We start from the raw sequence: 27,128 nt of genomic DNA on the forward strand, positions 1-27,128 counted from the left end.
TGAGAGATATTCAGCACTGAAATAATAATCACCCTATCTGCTTGTTCTACAGTCCTCACATACCATAAGAGTGGAACAGGAGATTCAACAGATCTCTCAGCAGAACAAGCACTGTACTACAATCAGATGAATTACTGGTCACAAGGGCACACCTGAAAACTAGACACAATTTGAAACCCTTGACCAGAAAGTCATCATACACTGCATGATATTTGCATCCTTAGCCAGACCTCATTTCTAATGCTGCCATTTAATATTACCTTTAACCCACAAATGTGGAAGACTTCGAAGAAGGCCTAGTTATGAAAGAAAATTTAGATCACAAGAAAAGACATTAAGATTACACAGATAATATGAGGACAAGAACACCGAAATCAATTACCAACCATGTATTATCATGCTCTTCTTTGGAGCAATCTACTATAAACTTTTGGTCTTGTTTTTGCTTTCCAAGTGAGTCCTATTTTGCAAATGCACACTTAGTGTTGCAATCCTTCAGTATTTTGCAAGTGGTTTAATTAGCCTCCCAAATTACCTTGGAGACAGTCCACCATGGGAACAGTTGGTAGGTGAAGTTAAGGGGCTGGTTCTGCTGCTGGAGTGTCGGGAAGGAGTCCGACCAAGGGTATTGCTGGGGGAACCCTGGCACAGAAGAAGAAGTAAGACTTGGATTAGCAACATGTTGTAAGGCACAGGCAGGAGTATACAACAAAGCCAGGTCCAAATATTGCCTTTGTTTGTGCTAAACAAGCTTAGTGTAGTTTTGGTTCTGGCTCTTGAGCTAAAAATCTGCAGGCACGATTCATGTAGTCATCAGTGTGTCCTGAGAATAAAGCAAGCACATGTGCATTTATTTATTTAACAATCCACAGAACCTTCAATTTAAACTATGCAACATACACTGCCTGGAAATATTTGCCAGAGAAATGGCTTATCAATCCACCCAGCGTCCAGGATTCTTAAATGGGATTTGCCAGGCTCTAAAGTATGCAGACCATTACCCTGGCAATTTAGCAATTCAATTAAGCAGCTATTTTCTGCATTGTCTAAAGCATTCTGATTGTGCTTATTATGGGCATAAGCAAGCAATCTAACTTACCATTTTTCCACTGGCCTGCACAATTGTTTATACCACAACAAAATGAGTAGAAATTGCTCCCAATTCTGACTCTCTTCACACGGGCTTAAGGTACTACAGAATCTAGTCCATTTGCCTGGAAGCCTAATGCTACAAGTCTAGCTTATACAAAGGTCTCCTTATCCCTACTGAAGCGCTAAAATAAGAGGATTCCAAGTCCAGCAAGTTTCACAAGATTTCCACAGAAGAAGATGACAAAAAATACCCTAATTCTTGCTGCTCTGAGGTGAAAAGAAGTTTAGAAGCACATTTAAATCCTCCACTAACATAGGCGTAGACTGAGGAGACCTGGTTAGTCTCATCAAAGATCCTGACATCTCCTTACAGACAATGTATCTGTTATTCAACTGATTTCAATAGTGTGGCAAACCTGGAAAATCTGTGGTATCAGGATCTTTGTTTTAGCCCAAATGTCCTTACTGGCAGGATTTTCAAAAGCACCACCAACTTGAAAGCACAAACCCCAACAATTTTCATGCACTTACTGCTTCAAGACAACAGTTACAGATAATTAATGCTACTGAACATCTGCAACAGCTTATCAGTGAGCTGCTGTCTCTGGGACTCTGCTATGTGTAAGGACAAAGGCCTCTCACCACACTGGTGTTACTTGAGTTCTTGAGGTGGTTATGCAGAAGCTTGGTAGCACCATCCTGGAATGTTTTTGGCAAGGCACCAAGTAACATGGTAAACTCGGGAGTATTCAATTCAAAGAGAGAAATCAGGACTATTTGTGCTGCCTGAAAAGAAGCAGAGAAAGACCATCATCAATTTTTAGTCTTTGAAAAAGAGTACATACTCCATTGGTAACAATCCTTACAGCAAACAATGTGTGTTTCATGCAAAAAGAAGATTCCAGTATTAGACGAATTCTTCACGTGTTCCTTGTGGTGCGTCATAAGGAACTGCCAACTGCTACAGTTAACTTTTTAGTTCTTAGAGCTCACAATATACTTTTCCATTGATATCATTATCCATTATCAGCTGTGAAGCTATTCACAGCTAGTGACAAAAAAAAAAATATCTTACTATTGTCCTGTCTAGCTCATATTTCAATGGAACAAGTTACTGCAAAAAATTTGAGGAAGCAAATAAACCCAGAAGATCAGATAGGACTGCAATGTGACAAGCTTATTTCATGAGACAGGTAATCCCTGCTTCGGTTTTCCCACCTCTCCTTGCAAGTCTCACCATGTCAGCAACAGAAGATTATCTCAAGGGAAAGATCTATTGGGATGGTGAGAACCAGTTTTCTCTTATTCATAGACAGGCTAAACCCCACCAGACTCCCAACATTTAGTAAGTGAAACCAGCACACCATTCAGTTGAGAATTTTACCAATTATTTCACTGGGCAAGGTTTTCCCTGTCTGCCTGAAAGAATAGCTGCCAGAACAGGATCTCCACTAACTCCATTAGCAAACATACAGCTCTGTGTATCCTGAACTTAGACAATGGAATCAAATGGAAATGGAAGAAGAATAAATCACAGAGTGCAGGTCTGCAAGAGTAATTAACATCACATGTTCTTAACCAGATTTCCCATGCCGTATACAACTCGTGTGGACTGCACTAATACTTTTCTTCTTCCCCTGTCTTTGCCTTCAGAATATATAAAAATATAAAAACTGATTAAGAACAACAAAAGTGAAGCGATGATGAGGACCTCTAATGGCCTGCAGCATCACCTTCTCCAAAGAGGGTGCAGCTATTCTCACATCAACCTCCAGAATATGTATCTGGACGCAAAGAAGTGGCTTAGGCTCACAAAGTAAGCAGCAAAACTACACATGATCTTATTTTGGAACAGTAGATGAACAGGCATAAGAAGAGCAAGCACTTTTGTCTGTTTGTTTTTTTTTTTTCCAGGAACTTTCCAAATCTTCCTAAAACCAAGCTAGAATTTTAAAGAGAGTAGCAATAGAATTCACTGGTGTAGAAATAACTGTACTCGTTGTTCTCACCAATTCAAAGGATTTTTTAGCAAGAAATGCATTCATAAAGTTGCAATAATTAAGTATATCTGCAGTTTCCTGTGAAGTGGAATCCTGTAGCAGGATCTGATTGGCCCAGAAAGCCAATCAGATCCTGGGCTGCCTCAAGAGAAGTGCAACCAGCAGGTCAAGGGAGGTGATTCTCTCCTTCTACTCAGCTCTGGTGAGACCCCACCTGGAGTACTGCATCCAGTTCTGGAGCCCCTGTTACAAGAGGGACATGGATGTGCTGGAAGGCATCCAGAGAAGAGCCATGAGGATGATCAGAGGGCTGGAGCACCTCTCATATGAGGACAGACTGAAGGAGTTGGGGCTGTTCAGTCTGGAGAAGAGAAGGCTCCGAGGTGACCTAATTGTGGCCTTCCAGTATCTGAAGGGGGCCTACAAGAAGGCTGGGGAGGGACTTCTCAGGATCTCAGGTAGTGATAGGACTGGGGGGAATGGAATGAAGCTGGAGGTGGGGAGATTCAGGCTGGATGTGAGGAGGAAGTTCTTCACCATGAGAGTGGTGAAGCCCTGGAATGGGTTGTCCAGGGAGGTGGTTGAGGACCCGTCCCTGGAGGTGTTTAAGCCCAGGCTGGCTGAGGCTCTGGCCAGCCTGATCTATAGTGGGGTGTCCCTGACTATGGCAGGGGGGTTGGAACTAGATGATCCTTGTGGTCCCTTCCAACCCTGACTGATACTATGATAAACTTGGGTACAGAAAAACCCTTTCATAGCAGAGGAGAATCAAAGTACCTCATTGACTCAGTGTGCAAATTGCAATTCAAGCTATACCGTTCCTTCTGCTATCGGTTCCAATTTGTAGTAACACAGCTTTGTACATAACAAACATTTTTCATCCATAAAAGCTTTTTATGTAACATCCTTTTCATACGGCCAAAGAAACTGAGGCACACAATGGGCTTCCAAGGACTGCAACAGGTCTTCAGACTCTTCATTCCAGATGGAACACGCTGCCTCCTGCCAAAACTCCCACTGACTTGAACAGAAACACAGTATGTCGTTATTCACCTCACACTAAAGATCTAAGGATGAAAGAAGTGGGGAGAGAGTTGTCCCCATGGCTTTCTTAATTCCACACTCTACCCTCCTTTGACCTGAAGTTTTGGGCAACTGCCACGAAGCCTGCCTGGCATCCAACAGGGTTGCGTATTTCCATACATTTTGATCCAAGAATTTTTAAGTTTTCACCAGCACAGTATTTTCTGTAATAAAAATATTACTGCAAAGAAGAGATCTAAGAACAACAATCAGCATATTGAACAGAATGCAAAGTAACAAGCCATGCCAAAGTACATTCCTGTTTGTGAATGGCATGCATATCCTGGATGGTTAGGAGGTGGACATGCAGATCTACTGTGTCAGAATAAGCAGATCTCATATTCATTGGGATTGAAAAAAAAAGAAAGGAAAAAAGGAAAAAAAGGAATAAACCAAACCAAAACCAGAAAAACTGATCAACAACATTCCTAGTTTGAGAGATTGCTCAGAGATGAAAATATCAGGAGATTTCAACTGTTAAATCAGGAGCTGCCCAAGCTACAGTGAGGTGGGAAAGGATTTAAGATACCTTTGTCCCACATACCCCACTGATTGGTTAGAAACAAGGTCATCCTTGAGGACCTCCTAAGTAAACAGAGCAAAATAGGTGCAAGAGCACACACTCTACAGTGTTATGCTCTAAAGGGACCTTTCTTGTGACAGAGAGGTCTACGATGTGCCTCATAGATAGGAGCAAAATCTTCACCAAAGCTCCATCAGGGACTTTATGATCCTATAGCTTCTTTTTGAAGCACAGAGTTACCTAATTGGTACAGTTTAACCCTAACACACAAACACTACTAGCACAGATGTTGTACTACAAGAGTATCTGAGGGAAGCCCCAGCTCCCAGAAATACATTTTGTGCCACTTTTTCTTTTTTTTTTTTTGCTTGAATGAACAGGACTATTCACTCTCCCTCTTTGCACAAAATACAGCTTGTCTTTAGGAGTGCCTGCCAGTATTCTCTGTACTGGATGTTCTTCAGTAGCTTTGATGTTGCCTGCAAATAGGACACTGGGCTTTGAATGAGGTCCTGAACAGTTGCTCACAATGCTTCCAATCTTATGTGGTCTGAAAGAGAGCAGACCTACAGTCTGTGCTTTTTGAAATAAAGTCAACTACTACTACAGCCTAGGAGGGATGCTCCAATAAACATCTCAAAAGCAACACTAGAATTATGTAGGTTAACTTTGGCTGTGTTCTTTTAAAATAGCCCTCGGTCACCCAACTGCACTTCTAGGTTTATTTTGGGCAAAAGACACTATTTGAAACTTCAGCCATGATATGCTACTTAATATTTAACCCACAAACATCTTGGTCTCTGCTACCAGAAAATCAAGAACACTGATAGCACTGACCTCAAAAAGCTCAATTGTCCATGCTAGCTTGAAATCAGTTACAACGTGCTCTAAGTTTCACTCTTGCAATACTTCCCAGTTCCAATACAGTTAATTTGATTTCAGTAATAAAGAGGATCAGCAGCAGCATTTCTACACTTAATGTTTAGATCAAGACACTCTTGATAATCCTTGAAATTTCATTTCTCAAGCTTACATTTATCTAGTCAAAGGACATCTTTTATAGATAATATAAGATTTTTAAGTCTGTGGATTTTCAGCTTGTGACGAACCAGAGGGCATTCTCAGAATCACCAGTCATTTGTCAAAACCTTGGCACTAGTTTGATTAGATTAATCAAGGAATAAATAAATTTAAAACAAGCAATTAAAAAAAAAAAAATCTTATTTCTCTACACAATGTACAAACATTCTCCATGCAACACTCGTGCTTGAGGATAAATAGTTTGAAGAACGAGTAATATCCTGACTTTTCCCTTGCCTTTGTCTCTCCTTGCTGTTAGTGTGGAACACTAATCTATCTCCTTTCAGTGGCACATCAGATAGACCTTACAGATTATCTAATCTTAATGAAGCAATTCTCTGCTGGCTTGAGCTGGAGAAACTCCAGTGACTTCAGAGCCTGACTGTGCTAGTGAGGGGATCTGGCTCCATGTCAGGCTCTTGAATCATGTGCAAAGGATTACTTATGTAACTTCATTATTTTCCTTAAAACAATGCGACAAGGGTCAAGTTCCACAAGCCAGTAGCAGCTCCCAAAGTTTCACACTTAGGTCAATGCAATTCATGCTGTCCCAACAGTGCCAGCTGCTAAAGGGACACAAATGATTTAGCAACTTCTAGGTTTGGGGGGTGTTTCTGTTTGGGTTTTTTTTCACCTAGGCAGCCGGTGTTGGTCAGCTTTATCAAAATCTGTAACCTCTGTAACTTGAATTATAATAAAGCCTTCCTGAAATGGTTTGGACTCATTAAGTAATAAGATCACAGCTATCTGGAAAAATCCATCAATTTCTGAGAGGAAATGTGGCCAGTGACCTAAGCTTAATACAAGTGTCTTAGACTGCTGCTGTTGCTGGCCCCGTAGATCAAGCAGTATAAGTGGCTAGTTGCTTGAGCTATATGAAAGCACTTTTCAAGTTATTCAGACTTTTATTGGCAATGGGCTCACAACACTAGCAGCCCCATGAAAGGAGAGGGCCTCATACCCTAATTGCATATGGACTACAAGAGAGTTAACAGAAAAACACAGCAAGGCCAAAAATTACTTCACAGACAGACAAGGCTTTTTCAGTCTCCCAGACAGGTCTTTTTACACAGCTCGACAGTTGAGTTGAGACTGCAAACATGATTAGTGTGATTAGTGCACAAAGCTTTTAGTCTACCTGTTTACATTTCTCTTCCAAGTTTCCTTCACCAGGCCCTGAAGAAGCTGTAGTTGTCCTAGCTGGCAAATCCTCACCCACCCAACTATGCATGGTCTGGGTTTGACAAACAGGAAAGTTGATATTATTTAGAGAAAGCAGAGATTTCCACTAAACAGTACACATACTATCTTTTTGAAGATGAGTTTTAAACAGTTACCTGCTTAATTTCAAGTAAGAAAAGGCATTAATATTTGATTTCACCATAAGAGCATTCCTTTCAGCAGAGGGCAGAACTGGCTCAAAAGTAAATTAAGCCACCACTCTTGGGTTTACAGATCCCTTCCTTCTTCTACAAGAATTTGCTTTAGCAAGCTCCTAATGCCACCACTTAAAAACCTCTGCTGAGGTGCAGAGCCTAAACAGTGCTGCAGCCAGATGGCACTTTCATCTGGGCCAGTCAGGAATAGGGGAATAGGTTCTTCCATCGGCCCGCACCGACCCTTGCAGATATCTCCAAGTTCACGGGAAGAAGCAATTAAAAATTTTCCAAGTCCTAACTCCACTCTGGGCATCAGTCTGATAGAACAGCCCTGCCCACAACTGCCTTGTATCATGTGATTGGTCTGGGGAAGACCCACACTAATGTCTGCTCACTTTTGACAAACATAATTATACTCCGGATGCATCATGGATTTCACCATCCAGCTAAAGGCAAATGTGAGTTTAATAACTTCAGGCATACTGGAACAGAGAAACTCTCTCTCATGTCACTCTGAATTATATTAAACTGCAGATCAAATACAGATCCACTGAGATTGAGAGGCAGTAGTGACACATTAGGCAGCCTTTATTAGCACATACTGGCACAGGGCAACGCTTCAGCTCTCGGATGAGCATAGCTGATGTTAAATGAGTTAATTCACACCTACTGAGAGTGCTTGCAGGCTCTAAGCAAGCATTATTTGTGTACTTTCCTGCAGACAGTTAACTGTTAGCTGGTGCTAAACTAATGAAGTATCTACCAAATCTCCTGCTTGTTCCCTTTTTAGTCTAGAAGCAGATGATTATGGACACCCACATTATTAATACAGTGATGTGAAGGACATCAGTTCAGAGATAACCCAAGCATGTTAGCTTGAGTACAAGGGGTTTTTTTACATTTTTCCCCAAAGGATATCTATTAGAAGAAACTGTTTACATCCATATCCTGAAAAGGAAGAATTTGTTTAACAGATTTAAATACAGAATTCACAAATTAAATCCACATTGCTATTGTGTTTTACACAGTGCACAATAGATCAAGAAAGGCTTTTGCAAGTCATGGATGGTTGCATTACATGTGTCAAAGGCATCTCAAACAAGTGCCAGCAAAAACTATGCAGCAGTGAATCATCACATACTCAGATTACTGTTCTATAACAGATAAGGCTCCTCATGTGATGTGACCTGGGCACAGCAAAGACCATGGCAAAACTGTTCATTATTTCTGGAGAGCCAGATGTTACCCCAGAGGTCAAGCTGACGAAGGCTACTCTGAGTAACCTGGCTCCTTAAAAAAAAAAGGCATTTGTTGCAATAAAGTTTCAGGACTCGAAGCAAGCATTGCATTTCATTAACAGTTGAGAAATAATTATTATAAACCTGACATGGTGTAAGTCTGAATTCTAAGGGACAGGGTCCCACACAAAGTAAGAAACAAGAAAAACTACTACAGTAAAATTATTTGTAATGGAAACATGCACTTTAATCTGCACGGAGTTTTGAAATGCTAGAATAAATATGGCAGATCTATCCATCACAGTGTAGAGAAAACAGCTATTTATTGGATGCATAATGTAAATATCACCTTTGATCTTGATAATCCTGAATTAGAAGCATCACCTACACCTATCTAGGGGTGGATATGTATTTATATAAATGGCAGGTGTCCACAAACATATTATGCACAGACACATAATACAAGCATGAGTATACACATTACGTGAAGCAATTCCTTCTTATCTCCTCTTATCGTGCACTAGCTCTTACTGTTTCAAGCAAACTGAAAAAATGTGCTTAAATTACAAACTGCTTTCAACTCAAAGGATACTGGAAGTCTGTAGAGATTCATTTTAAGGAAATCTAACCCAGCATCAAGTTTCCAGCAAGCACGTGATGATTTTCTAGCCTCTGATACTGGGAAAAGCCATTTTCTTTACACTGCGTACACTAAAAACATTTGGGCTTTCATAGCTCTCCAGCATCAAATTCAAAACAAACAGAATAAGGTGGCTACTATTTTGGAAACACAGCTAGGACACTGAGATCTGTTTCGTTCTCATATCATTAAAACAAGTACATGATGAAGTCGTCCAGGTGCCACTTTTGATGCATGACACTTTTTCCTAACGCTAACCGTGATTAAATGCCTCAAAGGATTTCCTGTGAGCACGCAGGCTGAGTTTGACTTCTTTAGCAAAATCTTTTGGCTAAAAGGCTGATTTTAGCAGTATGGACATAGTCCTACTTAAGACTCTGTAAGACTGAAATGAAATCCTAAGGCCTGGTTCTCTGGAAACTTGGCTTTTCATCAAGTCCCCAAGACACTCAAATTTGATGCAGGAACACTGCAAGAGTGTTGGAGAAACCTCTGCAACTGGGGAATATTAAAACAATTTGCCATTGAAGAGCATTTCTGCAAACATCCTTTTTGCCACTGCTACTGTAACAGGCCATGACCAACAGTGTTTATTGCTCAACACCAGTAAAGATAAACAATACCATTTCAGCTCACTAAGAGTCTTTGGGAGTGTTTTCACAGTGAAGCTTCCGTCCCAGAGTTGCTCAAATCAGCCTGATGGTGGATGGAAAATTAAAGCTCTAGGAGAGATTTTAGAGGTTGCATGGCATCATGTCACAAAGAAGCCCGATTTCATTTCCTTAGCCATTCTTACTTTCCTGTCTATCACTGATTCTCCTACACACATCAGAATATTTTATCCAAATTTCTCTGAGCTTTATTGATATGGATTTCCTTATCAAAGCCACATCATCAGTATTTCTCAAGAATTGACATCTAGAGCCACTAATTAAAGAAGTAAATACATCTTCACTAGCTGTTTAAGCACATGAAGAATTGTTGGCCTACAGCTTTCTCTCTGAAATGTTGCTCATCTTCCAGTATAATTCAGAAGCAGTTACTCAATTCATCCATTTTAGGAAAAACTTTAATGCCAAACTTGTTTTCTTTGGACATCCCCAGACATCTTGGATTTGCCCTAGAAGTCTAGAGGAGGGCCTACCATTAGGTACTTCATCTTAATGTAAATCACAACACAAGCACTCTCCTGGGCTTTTCATAGAATCATAGAATTGATAAGGTTGGAAGAGACCTCAAAGATCATCAAGTCCAACCTGTCACCCAACACCTCATGACTACTAAACCATGGCACCAAGTGCCATGTCCAATCCCCTCCTGAACACCGCCAGGGATGGTGACTCCACCACCTCCCTGGGCAGCCCATTCCAACAGCTAACAACTCTCTCTGTGAAGAACTTTCTCCTCACCTCGAGCCTAAACTTCCCCTGGCACAGTTTGAGATTGTGTCCTCTTGTTCTGGTTTTGATTGCCTGGGAGAAGAGACCAAACCCCTCCTGGCTACAACTTCCCTTCAGGTAGTTGTAGAGAGCAATAAGGTCTCCCCTGAGCCTCCTCTTCTCCAGGCTAAACAATCCCAGCTCCCTCAGCCTCTCCTCATAGGGCTTGTGCTCGAGGCCTCTTGCTTCATTAAAATGGTTCTAGTTTCCTAGTGAATCCCATTCATTGTCTGAATTCAAGGACAGCTTGGCCAAACTCAGTAACAAGTGAGACTGTTGAACGAAAAGGTATTTTCAGTTATGTAAGTGGAAGGATGAACATGACATACACATGACAGGAGGCTGTGTTTAGGCTCTTCCAAAGAGGAGCCTAAACTAAGATTCTGTGTGCCCTCTCAAATGACTCTATCCCATCAAATGCTGAGCATTCATGTTTAATAGAAGTTTCCATTCACCCAAGCCTTGGACAGGAGACTTCTTTTGGCTTTGGCCAGAGTCAAACCAGAAGCCTCATTCTAATTCCCATTCTCAAACTGGTGGCTCTTTTCCAGGATCAAACTATTTTCCCACACAGAGCCCAAGCTTGTCATCCAAATTCAATAAGCAGTTTACCTACGTAAGGACTGCACAATAGCTTTGTTGGCAATATTAGTGATAACATACTGAAGTTACTGACTTAATGTACTCAGATCTGTCATCACAGGATTTGTATTGCCACTGGGTTGCTTTCCTATGTAGTAACTGACTGGTGTTTGCAAAATGATGTCATCAAATCTTAAGTACTTTCCAGAGGAAAAATCAGAGTCTTCTTACAGAGAGGAATAAATCAGGACAGAGGAAAATCAAATGCATCGCACAAAGTTAGATGCTACTGCAATCAAAAGTAGAGTTTCATTACATAGAATCCTTTATTTAGAATAAACCTTTATTCAGAATAAACCAAACCAGGTTGGAAGAGACCTTCAAGATCATCGCGTCCAACCCATCAACCAATCCAACCCACCCAAACAGCTAACCCATGGCACCAAGTACCCCATCAAGTCTCCTCCTGAACACCTCCAATGACGGTGACTCCACCACCTCCCTGGGCAGCCCATTCCAATGGGCAATCACTCTTTCTGTACAGAACTTCTTCCTAATATCCAACCTGAACCTTCCCTGGTGCAGCCTGAGACTGTGTCCTCTTGTTCTGGTACTGGCTGCCTGGGAGAAGAGACCATCATCCGCCTGTCTACAACCTCCCTTCAGGTAGCTGTAGAGAGTGACCTATGCCCTGCCCATTGATATGTTCTGCTTGGGGAAAAAGCAGGGAGCCATCTCTGTGCAGAAATTACCCACTGGTGCTCTCCTTGCACTGGAACCACATCCCATCCAGGTCTTGAGGCAGTGCTCATGACCTGTTCTTACCTAATGGCTTTTGTTCATTACAGAGAACAAATGTCTTTCACCTTTCTTCTAGTACTTTACTTCCAGGAAGTAAATCTCAACTTCAATGCAGAATAAACACCAGTATTACAAATCTTTAAAACAAGACAAATATTTACCTGTGACACACTGCAGATCATTTTATTTAAACACAAAGCTTGACAATAATTTTGACTGTACATAGTTCATGGCTACTGTCAGTATCTTAAATAGTTTCTGCCCTGCGAGGGAATTCATGACATTTTGTCCATGTTGCTTTGTAATAACAACTGTATGTTCCTACATCGTGTTTTTCTTGTGATAACACAGCTTATGTTTAGGTATTGGTATCTCCATATGAGACCATAAACTGGTTTATGCACAACAGCATTTCCTGTGACTAAGTTTCTTTCTCGATTCACTATCTGTAAAACATGATTTGCAGCTTAAGCCAGGTGTCAGGGTAAGTGTGCATCAGTAGTCACCGTAAGAATATGTGAAGTTTATCAGTAAAGCCATATCATTCAGCTGGAAAATGGTTTTGAACTAAACGTCACTTTTTGTTCTATTTTTCTCTAATACCTTAACACTACAGGGCTGGGACCCTAATGCTCATCACACATAGTGAATAGTAGTAATAGACTATGATCACTAAATAAAAGGATAATCTCATTATTGACTCAAAATAATCCATTTCTTGAACAGCTCCCTTGATTACTACCACAGGATCAGATCTGCATGACTAACTGCCATGTGCACAAAGCAGCCACATGCTTTCCCAGTGACAGAGGTAATTTATATACTACACCACCAGCATGAACAAGTTTGCTTTACCAGCATCTGCTCAAAGGTAAAATCCAGACAGAACAGCATTGTCATCACACACACAGATGCTGTTTGTGTAATTCAAGTGTGGGTAAAAACCACACTGCCTGTGTGGGACTACATTTCTTGGGGGAAAGAGTTCCTGCCTCAATGAGTAGCTGAGCACGAGCATCACAGTTCAAAGTCAGCTGCAGCAGTGGAGTCTCAAAAAATCAAAATTTGGTCTCAAATCCATAGTCTACTAACTTTATTTTACACTTTTGAGTGGACTCTTGTAATACTTAGATCATTTGAAGACAGAACTGGCTCCTCTCCCTCTCCTCATAACCTCAGCTGCCATCTGCGCTTTTATGTTGCGACAATGACTACAGTGCATGGTCTACTTTGCACTTAGAAAACCTCAGATTTTGAAGGTTACCACAACACTCCATGAGGCTAGAATCTTCTGATGCTCAAAGTAATCACCTTGATATATAGATATATATATATATATGTATATAAAAAAAGACAAAACAACCAAAAAAAGGCAAGTATTTTCCAAGTAATAGCCTCCAAAGAGGAGGATAATTTTTCAACTGTGTTCTTCAGAACACAATTTCACCCTAAATAACCCAGTTCGTTACTGCATAATGAATTTATTAGTCTGTTAACTACAGTACTGACAGAGATAATGGTCAATGATTGCTTATAAATCCTTTGCTGCAGTGTTTCTTCTGAAGCCTGCAGTTTGTACTATGTTCTTAATAAAATCATAGTACAGCAACGGCACAAAGAAATAAAGATTACCTGGGCATTCCTTTTCAGTAGGCTAACCTAGCTTAACTACATAATAATGCGTTTGAAAGCTGCAGGCATCAGAAGCAAATTGGAGTCATATGCAGGTTTAATAAAAAGAATTCAGATTCAGTATCTGCTGTCAGTGCCACAGCACTTGCCCAGGTACTGCCCAAAATTCCAGTATGATGGAAGTTTTGCCAGAACTCTGCAAGTCTCTGAAACACAAAGAAGGATGGACGCCACACTGTGAATGCTCTGCTCCCCACATCTCACAGCTTCACAGCAAACCAGCAATTTTTTCAGCTGCTGCAGATACGCTTCAATTTTGCATGTGGCAATGATGACCCCTAATGGTGGAATATTGCTTCTGTTAATCAATATGCAGAGATCACAGTATCGCTGAGGTTGGAAGAGACCTCGAGGATCATCAAGTCCAACCTGTCACCACAGACCCATGACTAGATCATGGCACCAAGTGCCACGTCCAATCTCCTCTGGAACATCTTGAAGATTTTGCTTTTCAATGTATATTTCTACTTAATTACAACTCCCTCTTGCAGACCACCAGCAGAGTAAACTGCCTCAAGGTTTACTTGAACTGTAACAGAGAAGCAGCTTCTTGGCCTGTTGAATTCTTTCTGGATTTGAATATGGAAGCCTCAAAACAGAAACATGTATTAAGTCCAGGATTTAAAGTCGCCCTTTTTTTCTGAGGTAGAATAACTTCTAGAAGCAAATTTCAGTCACACTGGTGTGAATAATCCCTGCAAAGAGTCTTTAGGATGGAGGATGAGACATTTTCACCCTGGATCCAACCAGCTGTATGCCAGAAAGCAAACAGAATGCACCCAAAAAGGTTCTTTGAAGCCTTGCGTAAGCTACCAGTTAATAACTGCAGTTGCAGCACCTTTGACACCCAGTGATCTTTTCATCAGAATCAAATAATTACTAATAACAAAAATAATGTGCTTATTTTCAAAGTTATAAAACAGTGTGTTACTTTAGTATTACATCAACATATTAAAGTCCACACAGAGTATTAAAAACCCATACAATTTTTACATTCTGAAAAACATAATATTTGGGGCAACCTAGTATATCTCACAGCTTTTGACTCCTACCAGAATCTATTTCTACACCTGGGCTGGGAAGAAAAGGTAATTTTAAATTGTGTTACAGATGCCAAGTACATAAAACTAAGTCTCCCTTTTTCTCTTGGGAGAGATGAGTATCACTGTGTCTCTCGTTTTGGCTTGCTTGACACTTGCATCTAGAGCAAGATAAAGAACAAGGTAACTCTATTACCCATACCTGACCTGAATGTGTCAGTTTTTTCCAGGTTGAGATAAACATACAGCTTTTAAAAGGAAAAAAGTTGAGAACCCCTGGCAGTTCGCTGATTTGTTTACTTTCTTTTAACAGAATTCTAACACAGAAATTGTGCTAGACTTCATGGGAGCCTACAAAGTACAGAGCCTTCACCTAGATAAAGAAAAACCTACAGGCATTTCCAGAATGCTCAAGAAAAAGCACATTTCCAAACTATGATCTCTTTCTGCATGGCAATTGTAGTTGAAGTCACATAGCTAAGTATCTGCTAGAGGAAAAAAAACAAATAAATGAAGGCATGCTTCAGGAATGTGTCTTTACTGGACTGTCAATTTTTGGACAGGAAGGTATGTAAAAATACATGGTTTTTAATGACAATCTAGTCTGAATTTTTCATTACTGTTATGATTCATTTTTTTTCTCCCTCCCCCCCCCTTTTTTTTGTTTTGTTTTGTTTGTTTGAAAAGCAAGAATTGCTGCAGATACTTCCTCATTCTGGCTTACCTTTCTCACATCTGAGCTCTTTGGTTCTGTTGTCCAAGTTATAATTCTAGACACAGCAAGTCTTGTCTCGCTGGAGTTCACAAAGTCTGTTGGATCCATCTGTCTTGCCAAGGACTCAATATACTTCAGGATAGCAACTTTAACCTGAGAAGTGAGAAGAGAATTGTCAAGCTCATGACCTGTCAAAGACGGATTTATTCCCCTAGTAAACAGGTATCATTACACGTAGAAAAGCAGCATGTCACACAGGGAGTAAAAAAAAACAACCAAAACCCCAACCATTAAAATCCTCTCTCTGTGCCATGTTTCAAAAGTTAAGAGCAACTGGATACATTTTGTGTAGTAAGAGTCTAGAAGGGAACATCAGAACTAGCTTGAAATACATGTATCTGCTTGTGTGTTTGCATAAGCAACTCAGTACTCCACTATGGTCCTTCTACCAGGAGCCAACCCTATCTTTTGTTCCCAAACTAAATGCCTGCTGCTGGAGTTTCAAAAGATCCAAAAGTTAGGAGATGGAAGAAAGACCACTTTGGTCATTTGGCATCCTGTATCTTCCTGTCTCTGGAAGATAAATGTGTAAGACTTCCAGAGTTTACAATGTTCCCATAACAGGAACCTCCTGAAAAACAGTCTGCACAACAATATCCCTTTAGAAGGATTAAATAAGAGAAAACTCTGATTTACCTTTTTTCCCCTCCAAGCCCTACATATCCATGTCTGACCAGTGCCACAAGCACTTCCTGCACTTCTTAAGGTGTGCCTAGGGTCCCAGTTTCAGATAGGGTCTGGTCCCTTCTGTCCTGCACAGACAAGTTCTCTTCCCACCAAGATTAGGACCTTTCCATGTCTAAACTTTAATTAAAGTTCCAGTGTCCTCAAAGCCCAACTCTTGCTGACTTGTGGTAAGTTACAGGGCCCTATTTTAAAGATATTTAGGTTTATTAAAATGGAGAGAGTAAATAGAATTTCTGATATTATTTCTGTACCATGCAGGTACTTTGGTACCTTATCATAAATTCCATGCTTTATGGTGTGCCTGACATGACAAGATAAAACCACCATGTTGATGCTTTAGTGAAAAGGCTTTTGATACTGACCTTCAGGTTTGGTGTTTGGGTTTGATCTACAATAAACCTCATCAAAATGTTAAATTGCTGATCAAATGGAAAAGAATCCCTGTCCAAAGAAAGCAAAGGCAAAAATGTTATGCAATGCAAATTTCCAGGACTAACTTAACTTTAATGCTTATTAAAGCTTATGCTTTAATATCAAATATCAATAGCTATCACACTTTTCTTCTCAACTTTACAATCAACCAGAGAAACTCCAAGTCCAAGGATCAGCTGAGAAAAAAGATAAATCAATACATTTATACACTGTTACTCTGTTCTCTGCACACTTAGCTAGTTTTCAGCATACCTGTCTAGTCCTCCATTGCAGGCTACACTTTGTTTGCTTATCTCTACTAGCAGTGTGGTTATTCTCACCCTCAAAGTTCACACCTCTGATTTTGATCTTTCTCCTCTTTTTCCTACTCTATCCTATTTTACTCTTATTATTACTACTTTTTTTTTTTTTAACTTATCCCATTTCCAGGATGAGTTAAACTTTACTCCAGCAGTGTCCTGTGGAGGACATGTTTAGAAGAGGACAGAGATTACAAAATTCACGTGCACATTGCAGTAGCCTTCAAAATTTTACCCTGACATTCGCCTTATTTGCTGTTTGAACAACGTAAAAAATGCTCTCAGCTTTGTGGTAAAGCACTATTCATAGTCTGAATGTTGAATTTTTTATTCCATCAATCTAAAAAACCCAAAACTGATATGTAAGCACATGCACAACAAAAAAAAACCCAACAAAATGAAGAAATTTATCAATTACACATTTTAAATGTTATGCTTTAAAGCTATCTAGTGAGAAAAGGGATAGGAGCCATTATTATTACTGAGCCATAACTTTGATCTCCTTTTATTTCAGTATTCATCAAGACTGAACCCACATGACACTGCTGAGTTTTTTAAATGTTCATCAGATGCTATCCTGTAGTCCTGCAAAAAACTCCAGAACATTTGCTGTCTGTATACTCTACCTGGTGACATCCAGAGCTTTCTGAACTTTTGCCTGCACAGACCCCAGCAAGTCTGCTCCCATTTTCTTTAGCAACTGGGTCAGGAGAACAAAAAGCCAATCCTGCAAGTCATCTTTATGAATGATGATGAAATCAACCAGGGTTTCCAGAAACATGCTGAAGACCTGTTAACATGTTAACAAATGTCACAAAAAGGAATATGGGTGCTTTAAATAATCAAAAGGGAGAGGTTTACAAGCTGAGTTTCAGGGTGATTTTGTTATAGACAGCATCAGAAATGAATGATTTTAGTAACTACATTTATCTGAAAATATATCAAATCAGACAAGACATGTCTAAAATGTGTCATATTAAAACACCACGTGGAACAAATGAAGGAAAGAAGGAAGGAAAGGGGTAGAATACACTTACTCTCTGTTGTGAATTCCACGGCAAAGCAGACCATGCAACAAAATAAACCACTCGTTAGTACACATAGTGATGAAGGCTGGTTGTTCAGATGTAGTTTGTCAACAGATAAAAGATGCATTCATTGAAAGTCCACATTTTCTTAAAATACAATCTCTTCTCAGTGGAGTTACTTACAACATTATATGCACTGGATCAGATCCAGTCTCCTCAGTCATGAAAGTAACATGTTCATATGTAACAGTTCACATATGTTTAACACCACAACTAATGAGTTGGTGTCAGAATTCTCTAAAGGATTTGTTGTACATTGGACTCAAGTATGTCCTCTGTGGTAGCAATGACAGACCAATGCTACCACAGAGGACATGCTTGAGTCCTCGTCTTACTCAGAAACGGGAAATAATTTGCTAACAAATAGCTACACTTTCACCCTTTCCACAACACACACTGAATCTCTGAGAACCAAACATTAAGATCTTACAGGTAGGAACTGCTAGACTTGGTGAGGCCTGTGGGACAGCTAGTCCAGACTATAATTCTGGCCAAAAGTGCACACTTCAAGCAAGACCAGTGACAGCTGACAACGTCTGCCCAGGGGATTTCCACTTGACAACCATTTATTAAAACTCGTTTACCAAGGGGCTGAAGTACAAACATTCACAGAACTTACTCTTTCTCCAACTGTATTTAACCTAACAACAGATGTTTTGACCCAGCCATTACTGGTTGCCCTCAACAAACAAATCTCCTCAGAAAAGGGCTTGAAAGTCCCTTTTCCTCCCTCCCTGCTCCCACTCACAAGTCAAATGAAGATCACTGAATGTGCCTATGGGCCCAAGTTCCTAAGTCCCTAGCCTGCTTCTTTTTAAGATATGTCTGTAAATTCATGCCATGGCCTTTAACTTCAAAGGTCAGCATCATAAAGAAGGCAAAGTAGCTGTATTGAAGACTTCAATTATGAGATCCAGAAGGGTATTGTTGGTGACGCCCAATACTGCACCCAGGTGTATACAATACATAAACCCCAGTAACTATGACTATAGTTCATTGTCCTTCATGGACCTCACACTCTACTGTGTATCACCAGGACACTGTCTAGAGAGCTACAGCTAAAACTGAACTTCTTGCCCAAAGAGCTGATACCTGAAAGGCTTTAGGCTGCTCCTTGGAAGGTACAGAGTAACCAGTTCCTAGCAACATGAGACCGAAACATATCCCTTCATTGTAAAACAGATAAACATCAAGGAGATTATAAATACCAGTATCCCCAGCAGATGGCAGGGGTAGAAATACAAAACATTCATCTTGGAACAGTATCAAACGTGCACACATGGTAATGCAGGAGAATGAGCCAAGTCTTTATGATCTTACCTTGCTGTGAGGGTCAGCAAACATGCGAGTAAATATTTCACATAGCCTTTTTAACTCGACTCGGCTAAAATACATAAATAAAACATGGTATTAATACTAAAGCAGTTGCAGAGAAAAGCTAATAAATATTAACAGCTAAAAAACCTAACTTTTATTCAAATGTTACTAAGTCACACTTCTGAAAACTCTATCTAGGCAAAGCCTTAACTGTCATTCCAGTTTAACTCCTAAGATCATTAGTGTCTTATATTTAAAACAAAACACCAAAACAAAAACACTACTTCATTAATAAACCAGAAACTTGTATTTTCTACTGCTTCAATTTTCTTCTATATTCTGAATCACAGAAGACAACTGGAAATGTGCATACATGGGAGATATTTACTGCCGTCATCAAGGTTGCTGATTAGGAATAAGCTACTTGAGTCTTCTTATACTAATATAGATAGATATACACACACTATGTATATACTAATCACAAATATTTTGGTCTAAATTTTCAGTTGCTTCAGTAAAATCAGTCTAGAATCAGATACCAGCCCTGACCCCAAAGTCTGAGAGCAGACTGGCACATCAAGGAGGCAAATATGTAGAAATGGAAGACAGTGGGCAGTCTAGTAGGTAGAAGATAACTGAATCAAGGCACATTCTGCATTCTATCAATAAATACTAAGTGCTCATTAATGCTCTTTTTATGCCATGGAAAAAAAGACTGATGTTTGAGTCCCTTTTATAAGGTACTGAGTTTGAATCAAATGCAGAAGTGTTCAGCATTAAGACTCTTTACTTGCAATGAACTGGAAATACAATCCTTTAGTTTTCCTGCTTAGCAAACTACCAAAGAATGCAGAAGTTTTGCTTATTTACTGTGCAAACAAAACCAGAACAAGACAGTTAGGTAACATTTCATGCACACTACAGATGCCTTGAGATTTTTTCACTATGAAAGCAGAGCATCTAGTTAAATGCACACAGAAAAGCCATTTAGGTCTTGGCTACAGCGACCTTTCCAGGAATATATTCTTTCTACAGTCTGCCAACATATCTCTCTCTCTCAAAATAAGCCTCAACAAACAGAACACACCAGTAGTGTACAGCTACCCTGTCTTAGTTTCTTCACAAGTAACAGATGACATTTTACCAAATAAATCTATGCATGAAAGGCTGATCGAATTTTAAAAGGGCACAAAGCCAATGCTCTTAAGAGCTTGATGTAGAGGAAGAAGTCTTTGTGACAACGCCACACCAGCAAGATGTCCTTCACTCAGTATTATCCAGCAGTCTCTCAAAGCAACTGCTCTGCAACATTCTGATTTCACACAGACTGCAGCTCCTAAAAGGCACCCTTATTTATTACTCTAATGAATTTTCTTAGCTGAAGAGGGCTACATGAAGATAGGAAGTGTAGAGTGTGTCTCCTGAAAGCTCATGGGCCCAAGGTAACAACGCAAGTACTAAACTAAAATAGGCAGTGGAAGAACATTTCCCCAGAAGACCTGTTTGTGGTGGTGTATTTAGGAGACCTTATGGGGAACCCATACAGAACTAGGCCACAGGAAGCTGTAGGAAATAAAGCACAGGTAAGCACCATGCTGTTTTGCATGCACATCTTTTTGGATATGCAAATTCCAGCTAATATAGAATCAGACATCTTTCACAGATTCATAGAACACCAGTTTGGAAGGGACCTCAAAGATCATCTAGTCCAACATTTCAGTGAAAGCATATAGTTTAAGTTAGATGGTACAGAGGACTATCAAAACCCCAGACACTTCACTGCCTTTTATTAAACTTGCAATACCACTACAGAAGGTATCAGGTTTAATTAGAAGACAGACGGACTTGCCCCTTGGACTAATGACCCTGATGATGCTCTGCAAGATGCCGTGGGAACGAACAGGATGATAAAATCTGATCATTAGAACAAGCTTGAGATTAACCCTGAACCAAGGAGGAAGCAGAACAAAAAACAAACCAAAATGAAATATAATCTAGACAACTAAAGGCAGTATCATATTAAAAAAATAACTCTGCAGGAGTGTAGTTTCTGGGACAGGTTTATAAATTATTCAAGATCAAAGCTCGGAAACTTGCTAGCTTGAGGGACTAGTCACAGCAGCATGGTTCAAACACTGCAACCATCAGGGCTGAAAATAATAGTTTAATTCTACCAGCATTTCTGCTAAAAGCCACTGATTTGGATAAACAGCCCATCACACAACCTTGCCGCCATCCCCAATGGCAGTCAAAACCTTGGTTATAATCCTCACACATTTTTGTGCCAAAGTGAGTCTCATAGAAGTACATGAGGTGCTAGAGTTTTTCCAGACAGTTCATTAAAGAAAAATAAAAAAGACAGTATACATGTGGGAAGTATCTTTTAGAAGACTTAAACAGACCACATCAAAAAGCACCTCTCATCTAGATAGTCTATCTACTCATATTAAAATCCTGTAGCACTTTCCACTTAAGGACTGTGCCACCTCCTGTAAAGTGCTAGAATATTTTTTGATGGCTAGAGAATAACCTTTCCAGGTCTGCTCGTGATGCATTATCATTCAGCCTGTTAACATGAACTGTCAAATACTTTCAGCCAGTGTGAAGGCTTTTTAAAATGGAAACAACTGCACAAATCCAAGTAGGTAGGCTGTAAACCATACAACCACCACTTGGTCACAATTTAAGTACATGATATTCGTACAGGAAAACAAAGTGTTGCAACTATTTGTGAATGCTGTCTTCAAAGGAGCTGAGATAAACAGCTTGTTCCCGAATACTTTCAGCATAAACTAAGGTATGAAAAGCTTATGCCTCAGAGCCAGTTGACTTTAGTTAATGGAACCTGTGGCCATATGAAATTTCTTTGTGACTTTTGGTAAAGTGCAGGTATGTTTTAATGTGTGACATGGCAAAGGTGTTTGAAGAACTTGCATTGCTTTCAACAAGAGAAAAAGGTCTGCCTCCTATCTTAAGCAAAGTTTCAGAGTAGGTAAGCACACTTTGATGCCCAAAGAAACTTCCTTCTCCATTATACATGACAATTTATAGGAGACTCAAATTTATAATAGGAGATTTTTCTAGAATTACAAATAATATCTATAATTACACTTAACACAGCCTTCAAAGTATAACAAATATACCGAGAGTATCGTTTGATCTCATCTTTGAAACACACCCACCCTGAATCATTTTAGAGTAAGTGTAGTGCTTGCTTCACCAAATTGCTGAGAGAAAAAAAATTATTGAAGGTTCAAGCAAACTACTGCAAAACCAGTACCACCCTTTGAGTGGCACATTTCACTGACATCTCTCAGGAATGACTAACGCTATAAAACTATCAAGGTCACCTCAGAGTCCGCTGGCTTTTCAGTAAGTTTTGAAGACCTATGAGCCCCTCTTTCCTTTCAGACCAGTTGGAACTGGCACAGTGGTTCAGGACCTCAGCCACATCTTCAGTCTGCCGCAGGTAGTGTGGAATGCCCCCATTCCGGGAACCGTAAGAGCGCTCAGAGCAAGCGCTTGATGCATCGCTGTTAGCGTCATCATCGGAGTACATCCCATAGGGTTCATATCTTCTTCTCACTGGCTTTTTCTGCAAAAGGGGAAACTCACTAAGTTACATATAGTTACTTTAATGCCAGAAGAACAACATTTTATCTGCAATTACTAAAAGGAAGACTAATGCTATGCTTACAGTGACGGAAGTGTTTTAAAGAAGTCACTCAAAGACTGCCTGCTTACCTCTCACAGTAGAGCAAGACATTCCATTGATTTCAATGAGACTGTTCAAGTGACTATGGGGAACAGGGTTTACCTTCTACAACATGAAAGCAAGATACTTACACCCAGTGAAATTAGTTACTGGTAATGATGATATATGTCATTTTACTGTTGAAATGATCAGTTCCATTATTACAGACACTATGATGATATAACTTTTATTTCAAGGAGAAAAAAAAAAGGTATGGATAAAGAGCTGAAAGAATCTGTGCTGGTATGCACAGTCACTTAGGTATCGAGAATGAAGTGACTCTAGAAAACTCTGGGAGATATGAGATGACAGATTCTCTTATTTTCAGGCTAGGATTTTTCCAGAGGCTGCTAAGGTAACTGAGTATTCAACTCCTACTCATTTCCATAGCATGGCATTAAAGGTTCTGATTCCCTTAGGTACGTCTTTGGCAACCTCAATCCTTTCAGAAGGGATATTAGAATTACTATGCAGCAAAACAGATTTTATGCTATAGTACAAAATCAACTCTTAAATTAACTTTAACAGAGCAGGATTGGTAAGAAAATGTATCAGAAAAACATTGTCTATATTCTAAGGTGTTTGCAACAGAATTCCTTCCAGTGTCCAGTCCTGTAGTTCTGGACTTGTGAAGCCAGTGGAGTTTTGCTTCCACTAGGACTGCAGGACTGAAGCATAGAAAGCAACTCAAGTGCAGTATCATGGGTGTCAGCAACAGGATGGGGAAAGTTGGAAAGTAGAAATAAAAAGTCAAGAAAGCACTAGTACCTTGCTCCTGGAGTCTCCTAACAGCTGTAGGCAGGAAAATATTGAAGGGTGGGAAAAAGCATAGAGAATTATGTCAGAAGCTTATGTAGGGTTTGTTTTCGCAACAAAAACGTATAGCAAATGTGTCTTAGCAAATTAAAGAAAAAACAACAAAAAATACAGTTCACGCAAAATAAAAGTGGGTATAATAACGCCTGACCTCATCTCTTAACTGCTGCACTACTTCTGTAGTCTGCAATTTCCACTGGGGAGATTGGAAGTGAGATTATCTGTAAGTTTTTTAAATGACAGACAGATCTGTACACGGCATCTCTTTGCTTACTTTTCAGAAAGGCTGCTCTGAAAGATACCAGAGTTTCTGGCAATGATTTATTTCCGTACATATTATTATTAGCACTTGATATTAGAGGCTGGGAAAGAAATTCTGATGTCAGGAAACCACTATCTACAGTACAGCACATTTAATCAACTTCACTTAACCAAGTTCTCTTTCATGTTGCAGTTCTTAAACCACACTTTTTTGAAGCTTAGCTTCTTTTAAGCCCCCCTGGCTGGCATCTGTGCCTTAAAGGCCTTACACAAGGTCAAAGTTTCTGACACCCTTTGAGCTCTTCTGACAAATCTTAGCACTGATTCCCAATATAGATAGCGTGGGATCAAGCCAAGTCTAGTTCTCAAACAGAAGCAGAGGATCCAACAGGAATTGTATATAGGGAGTGGATGGAGGTCACCAAATGAACCACTGTGTTTTGTTTAAACTGAGCATTTGGCTAGTCATCATTGGAGGAGTTCTTTAAATTTCCCTACAGGGAAAAGAATACTTCTCTGAAAACAAAGCTGCTGGGTAGAATCTGGCATCACATTACTCTCTCAAAAGGAGCTTGAACAGAGTTTGTAAATTGCCTGTTGTGAGAACTAAGAAAAAGAGCAAATTGGAGCAATGGGAAAGGGGGACAACAAGATCGTGTTGCATCCCCTTGAAGTCATGCAACCAAGTCAGCAGCACCACTCAATTTCATAGAATCACAGAATCATTTTGCTTGGAAAAGACTTAAGATCTCTGGGTCAAACCATTATCTAACTCTACTAAGTCTGGTGCTAAATCATGTCCCTCTGCACGGCATCTCCGGCTAGACTTAAGGATTTCCCCTTTAAGTGTTCAATCCTTTTAAAACTTTTAACATCCCAGTAAAAGGTTGTTTGGTTTAAAAGAGTGGAGTATTTAAAAGGGAGCTCTAAGTCCATCTGCAGATTAAGTCACACCCAAAGAGATATCAGTGTTCAGCATTGAATTGAAACACTGTGATCCTCCCCTCCATGAAGAAACCTGCAGAGATATGGCGTGATCTCATTACACCTATAATTATGCCCTGAACTGCTCTGGCGGCAATTTTGAGGTGCTGAGAGCAGAAAATGTCTCAAAAGCTCTTGTATTTGTTAACAAAAATTCAAATGCAACAGCGTCGTCTATTATCTACTCTCCTGCCTTCAGTCCCAAATACCTTTTTTTTTAATGTAAAGGTAGATTTTGTAAAGGTGACATTTCTCCAGAAGCAGTGCATTAATCGCCTAGAAATGGAGGGGACATGAGCTGGGTGATAATCGACTAGGAAATGGAGAAAGGACATTGACCACAACCCGAGGACATCGTTCATTCTCCATAGAGATCTGAGATCTGTCTCAATATATGTGAGGATATCCTTCCCTCACCTAAGTCTAGAGCTGGAGAACACTTGAGGTACACTGGTACCCAGCTAATGCAGTACAGTAATTACTCCTGCCTCTACACGTGCTCTCTCTTCCCCAAATACTCTAGGTAAATCCAAACCCTTATCTTAATACTTGTGTTCTGAAGAGCAGAAAAAAACCTCTGGGTTCTCTTTGAGAAATATTATAGTACAGTATGATGATGGAAGACAATGAAATATATTAAAATGACAATAAATTTTCCTGGAAAAGCATTACCTTTTGAAAGCACTAGCAGCAAAATGGACAAATACACTTCAATTTAACTGCATGAAATGGTACCGATTACAGGCTAGCCAAGTTATGAGCTGATCCAAGTGTCTAATGAGGTGCAAAGAACTAAGGGCAGGAACTTGTGACATTCTAGGTTCTCATTGAAACACTGTTTTTCTGACAACATCCTCATGCAGGTAATGGGAGCGATGGAAATCTCTGACCCCATGGGTCCTGAGCACCCCAAGTACCCTGTACATCCTCTGACAGCCAAGTGAACAACAAACAGCTGATTCAACCCATCCTGCAGCTCTAGCACTAAGCCACGGCAGTCTTTTTGGTAACAACTATGAAGAACTAACATGGAAATGAGTATTGCTGCCAATATACCCAAAGACAAAACAGCAAAAGGTAACTAATTACAGCATCAGAGACTGGATGCAATCAGAACAAAACTAATTAGAAAGAGGAGAACGTACGTACAGGTAACTTCAAGCCACTTTCCGGTGTCGGAAGCATTTTGTATTTTTCCTCTTACCAGTGCATCAGCCACAGCAGCCTCCAGATCTGTGCTTGTGCTCAGGACTCGCATGGCATTCACAGAAGCAGGCATCCTGCCTGGCTGTCCAAGTCCAAACCGGTCTGCACAAAAGACAACATTGAAAGGGATTGTTAAATGAAATCACATTCACTTGGAATCCTAATCAGGTGCCCAAGCAGCAATCCCCACAGGCTCTGGGAACTCACTGTGCTTTTCCATTAAACACTCTTTTATCCGCAGCTCTAGAGAGTTTGCATTAGAATAAAAAAAAAACCAAACCAAACTATTGTTTGTTGGGCCCCAGAGACAATTTTGGATCCTCAGGGCAACTTTTTATTATTTATTTTTTAAGCCGGGAAGCATTGTATCTATTTTGTGTTTCTTTTTCACACAGAGGTTGTTTCAAAGCGTTAATTTACTGTCAGAGGCAGGCATGCCATTCCCAGTCTGGCACACTCAGAAATCAAGGGAAAGCTTCTTATTAACTTCAGAGAGACAGAATCGTGCCCAGTGTCAGAATATGTTAATATCCGAGCACTCTTCCATCCTGGAGCTTTTGATCAGGCAAGGATGGGAGACTAGCAGCTCCAGATTAGCTGATTTTATGACTTACAGTTTGACTAAGCAGCAGAATATCCCTCTGTGCCCCAAAGCATTAAAAAAAAAAAAAAGTTTATTATTTGCTTATGAAGTGACTCCAATTTTTGGTTTATTATTGGTCTTGAGAGGCAGTTTAAATGGCATTTAAAAGGTCTATGATATATCAAAAGGGATACTTTGATCAAACAGTATTATCTTTCTCCCTTTGAATTTGACGGCAAAGCTCTCTGTGGCATTCAAAGCAACAGGATTGAGTCTAGAACTAATCAGTTTACCTTGTAACTTACCCAGTCTACCAAAAGAGGTGCCAAAATTAGTT

The 27,128-nt window shown here is 40.0% G+C and overlaps 1 protein-coding gene across 1 annotated transcript in view; it reads right to left on the reverse strand.

Moving 5' to 3' along the window:
- CLASP1 (cytoplasmic linker associated protein 1) overlaps window positions 1–27,128 on the reverse strand; it is a 174,559-nt gene that overhangs the window by 31,073 nt on the left and 116,358 nt on the right. Inside the window, exons 24-32 of the mRNA XM_068138978.1 lie at window positions 26,207–26,310; window positions 23,710–23,733; window positions 22,538–22,782; window positions 19,191–19,254; window positions 17,409–17,572; window positions 16,414–16,492; window positions 15,314–15,457; window positions 1,735–1,878; window positions 536–642 (exon numbers count right to left, since the gene is read on the reverse strand). Of these exons, the coding sequence (XP_067995079.1) occupies window positions 536–642; window positions 1,735–1,878; window positions 15,314–15,457; window positions 16,414–16,492; window positions 17,409–17,572; window positions 19,191–19,254; window positions 22,538–22,782; window positions 23,710–23,733; window positions 26,207–26,310 (1,075 nt within the window). The remainder of the gene's footprint in view (window positions 1–535; window positions 643–1,734; window positions 1,879–15,313; window positions 15,458–16,413; window positions 16,493–17,408; window positions 17,573–19,190; window positions 19,255–22,537; window positions 22,783–23,709; window positions 23,734–26,206; window positions 26,311–27,128) is intronic.

The sequence above is a fragment of the Melanerpes formicivorus genome, unplaced genomic scaffold, assembly GCF_026170545.1.
Source record: "Melanerpes formicivorus ecotype bairdi unplaced genomic scaffold, bMelFor1.0.p_v2 SCAF_5, whole genome shotgun sequence".
Classification (NCBI taxonomy): Eukaryota; Metazoa; Chordata; class Aves; order Piciformes; family Picidae; genus Melanerpes; species Melanerpes formicivorus.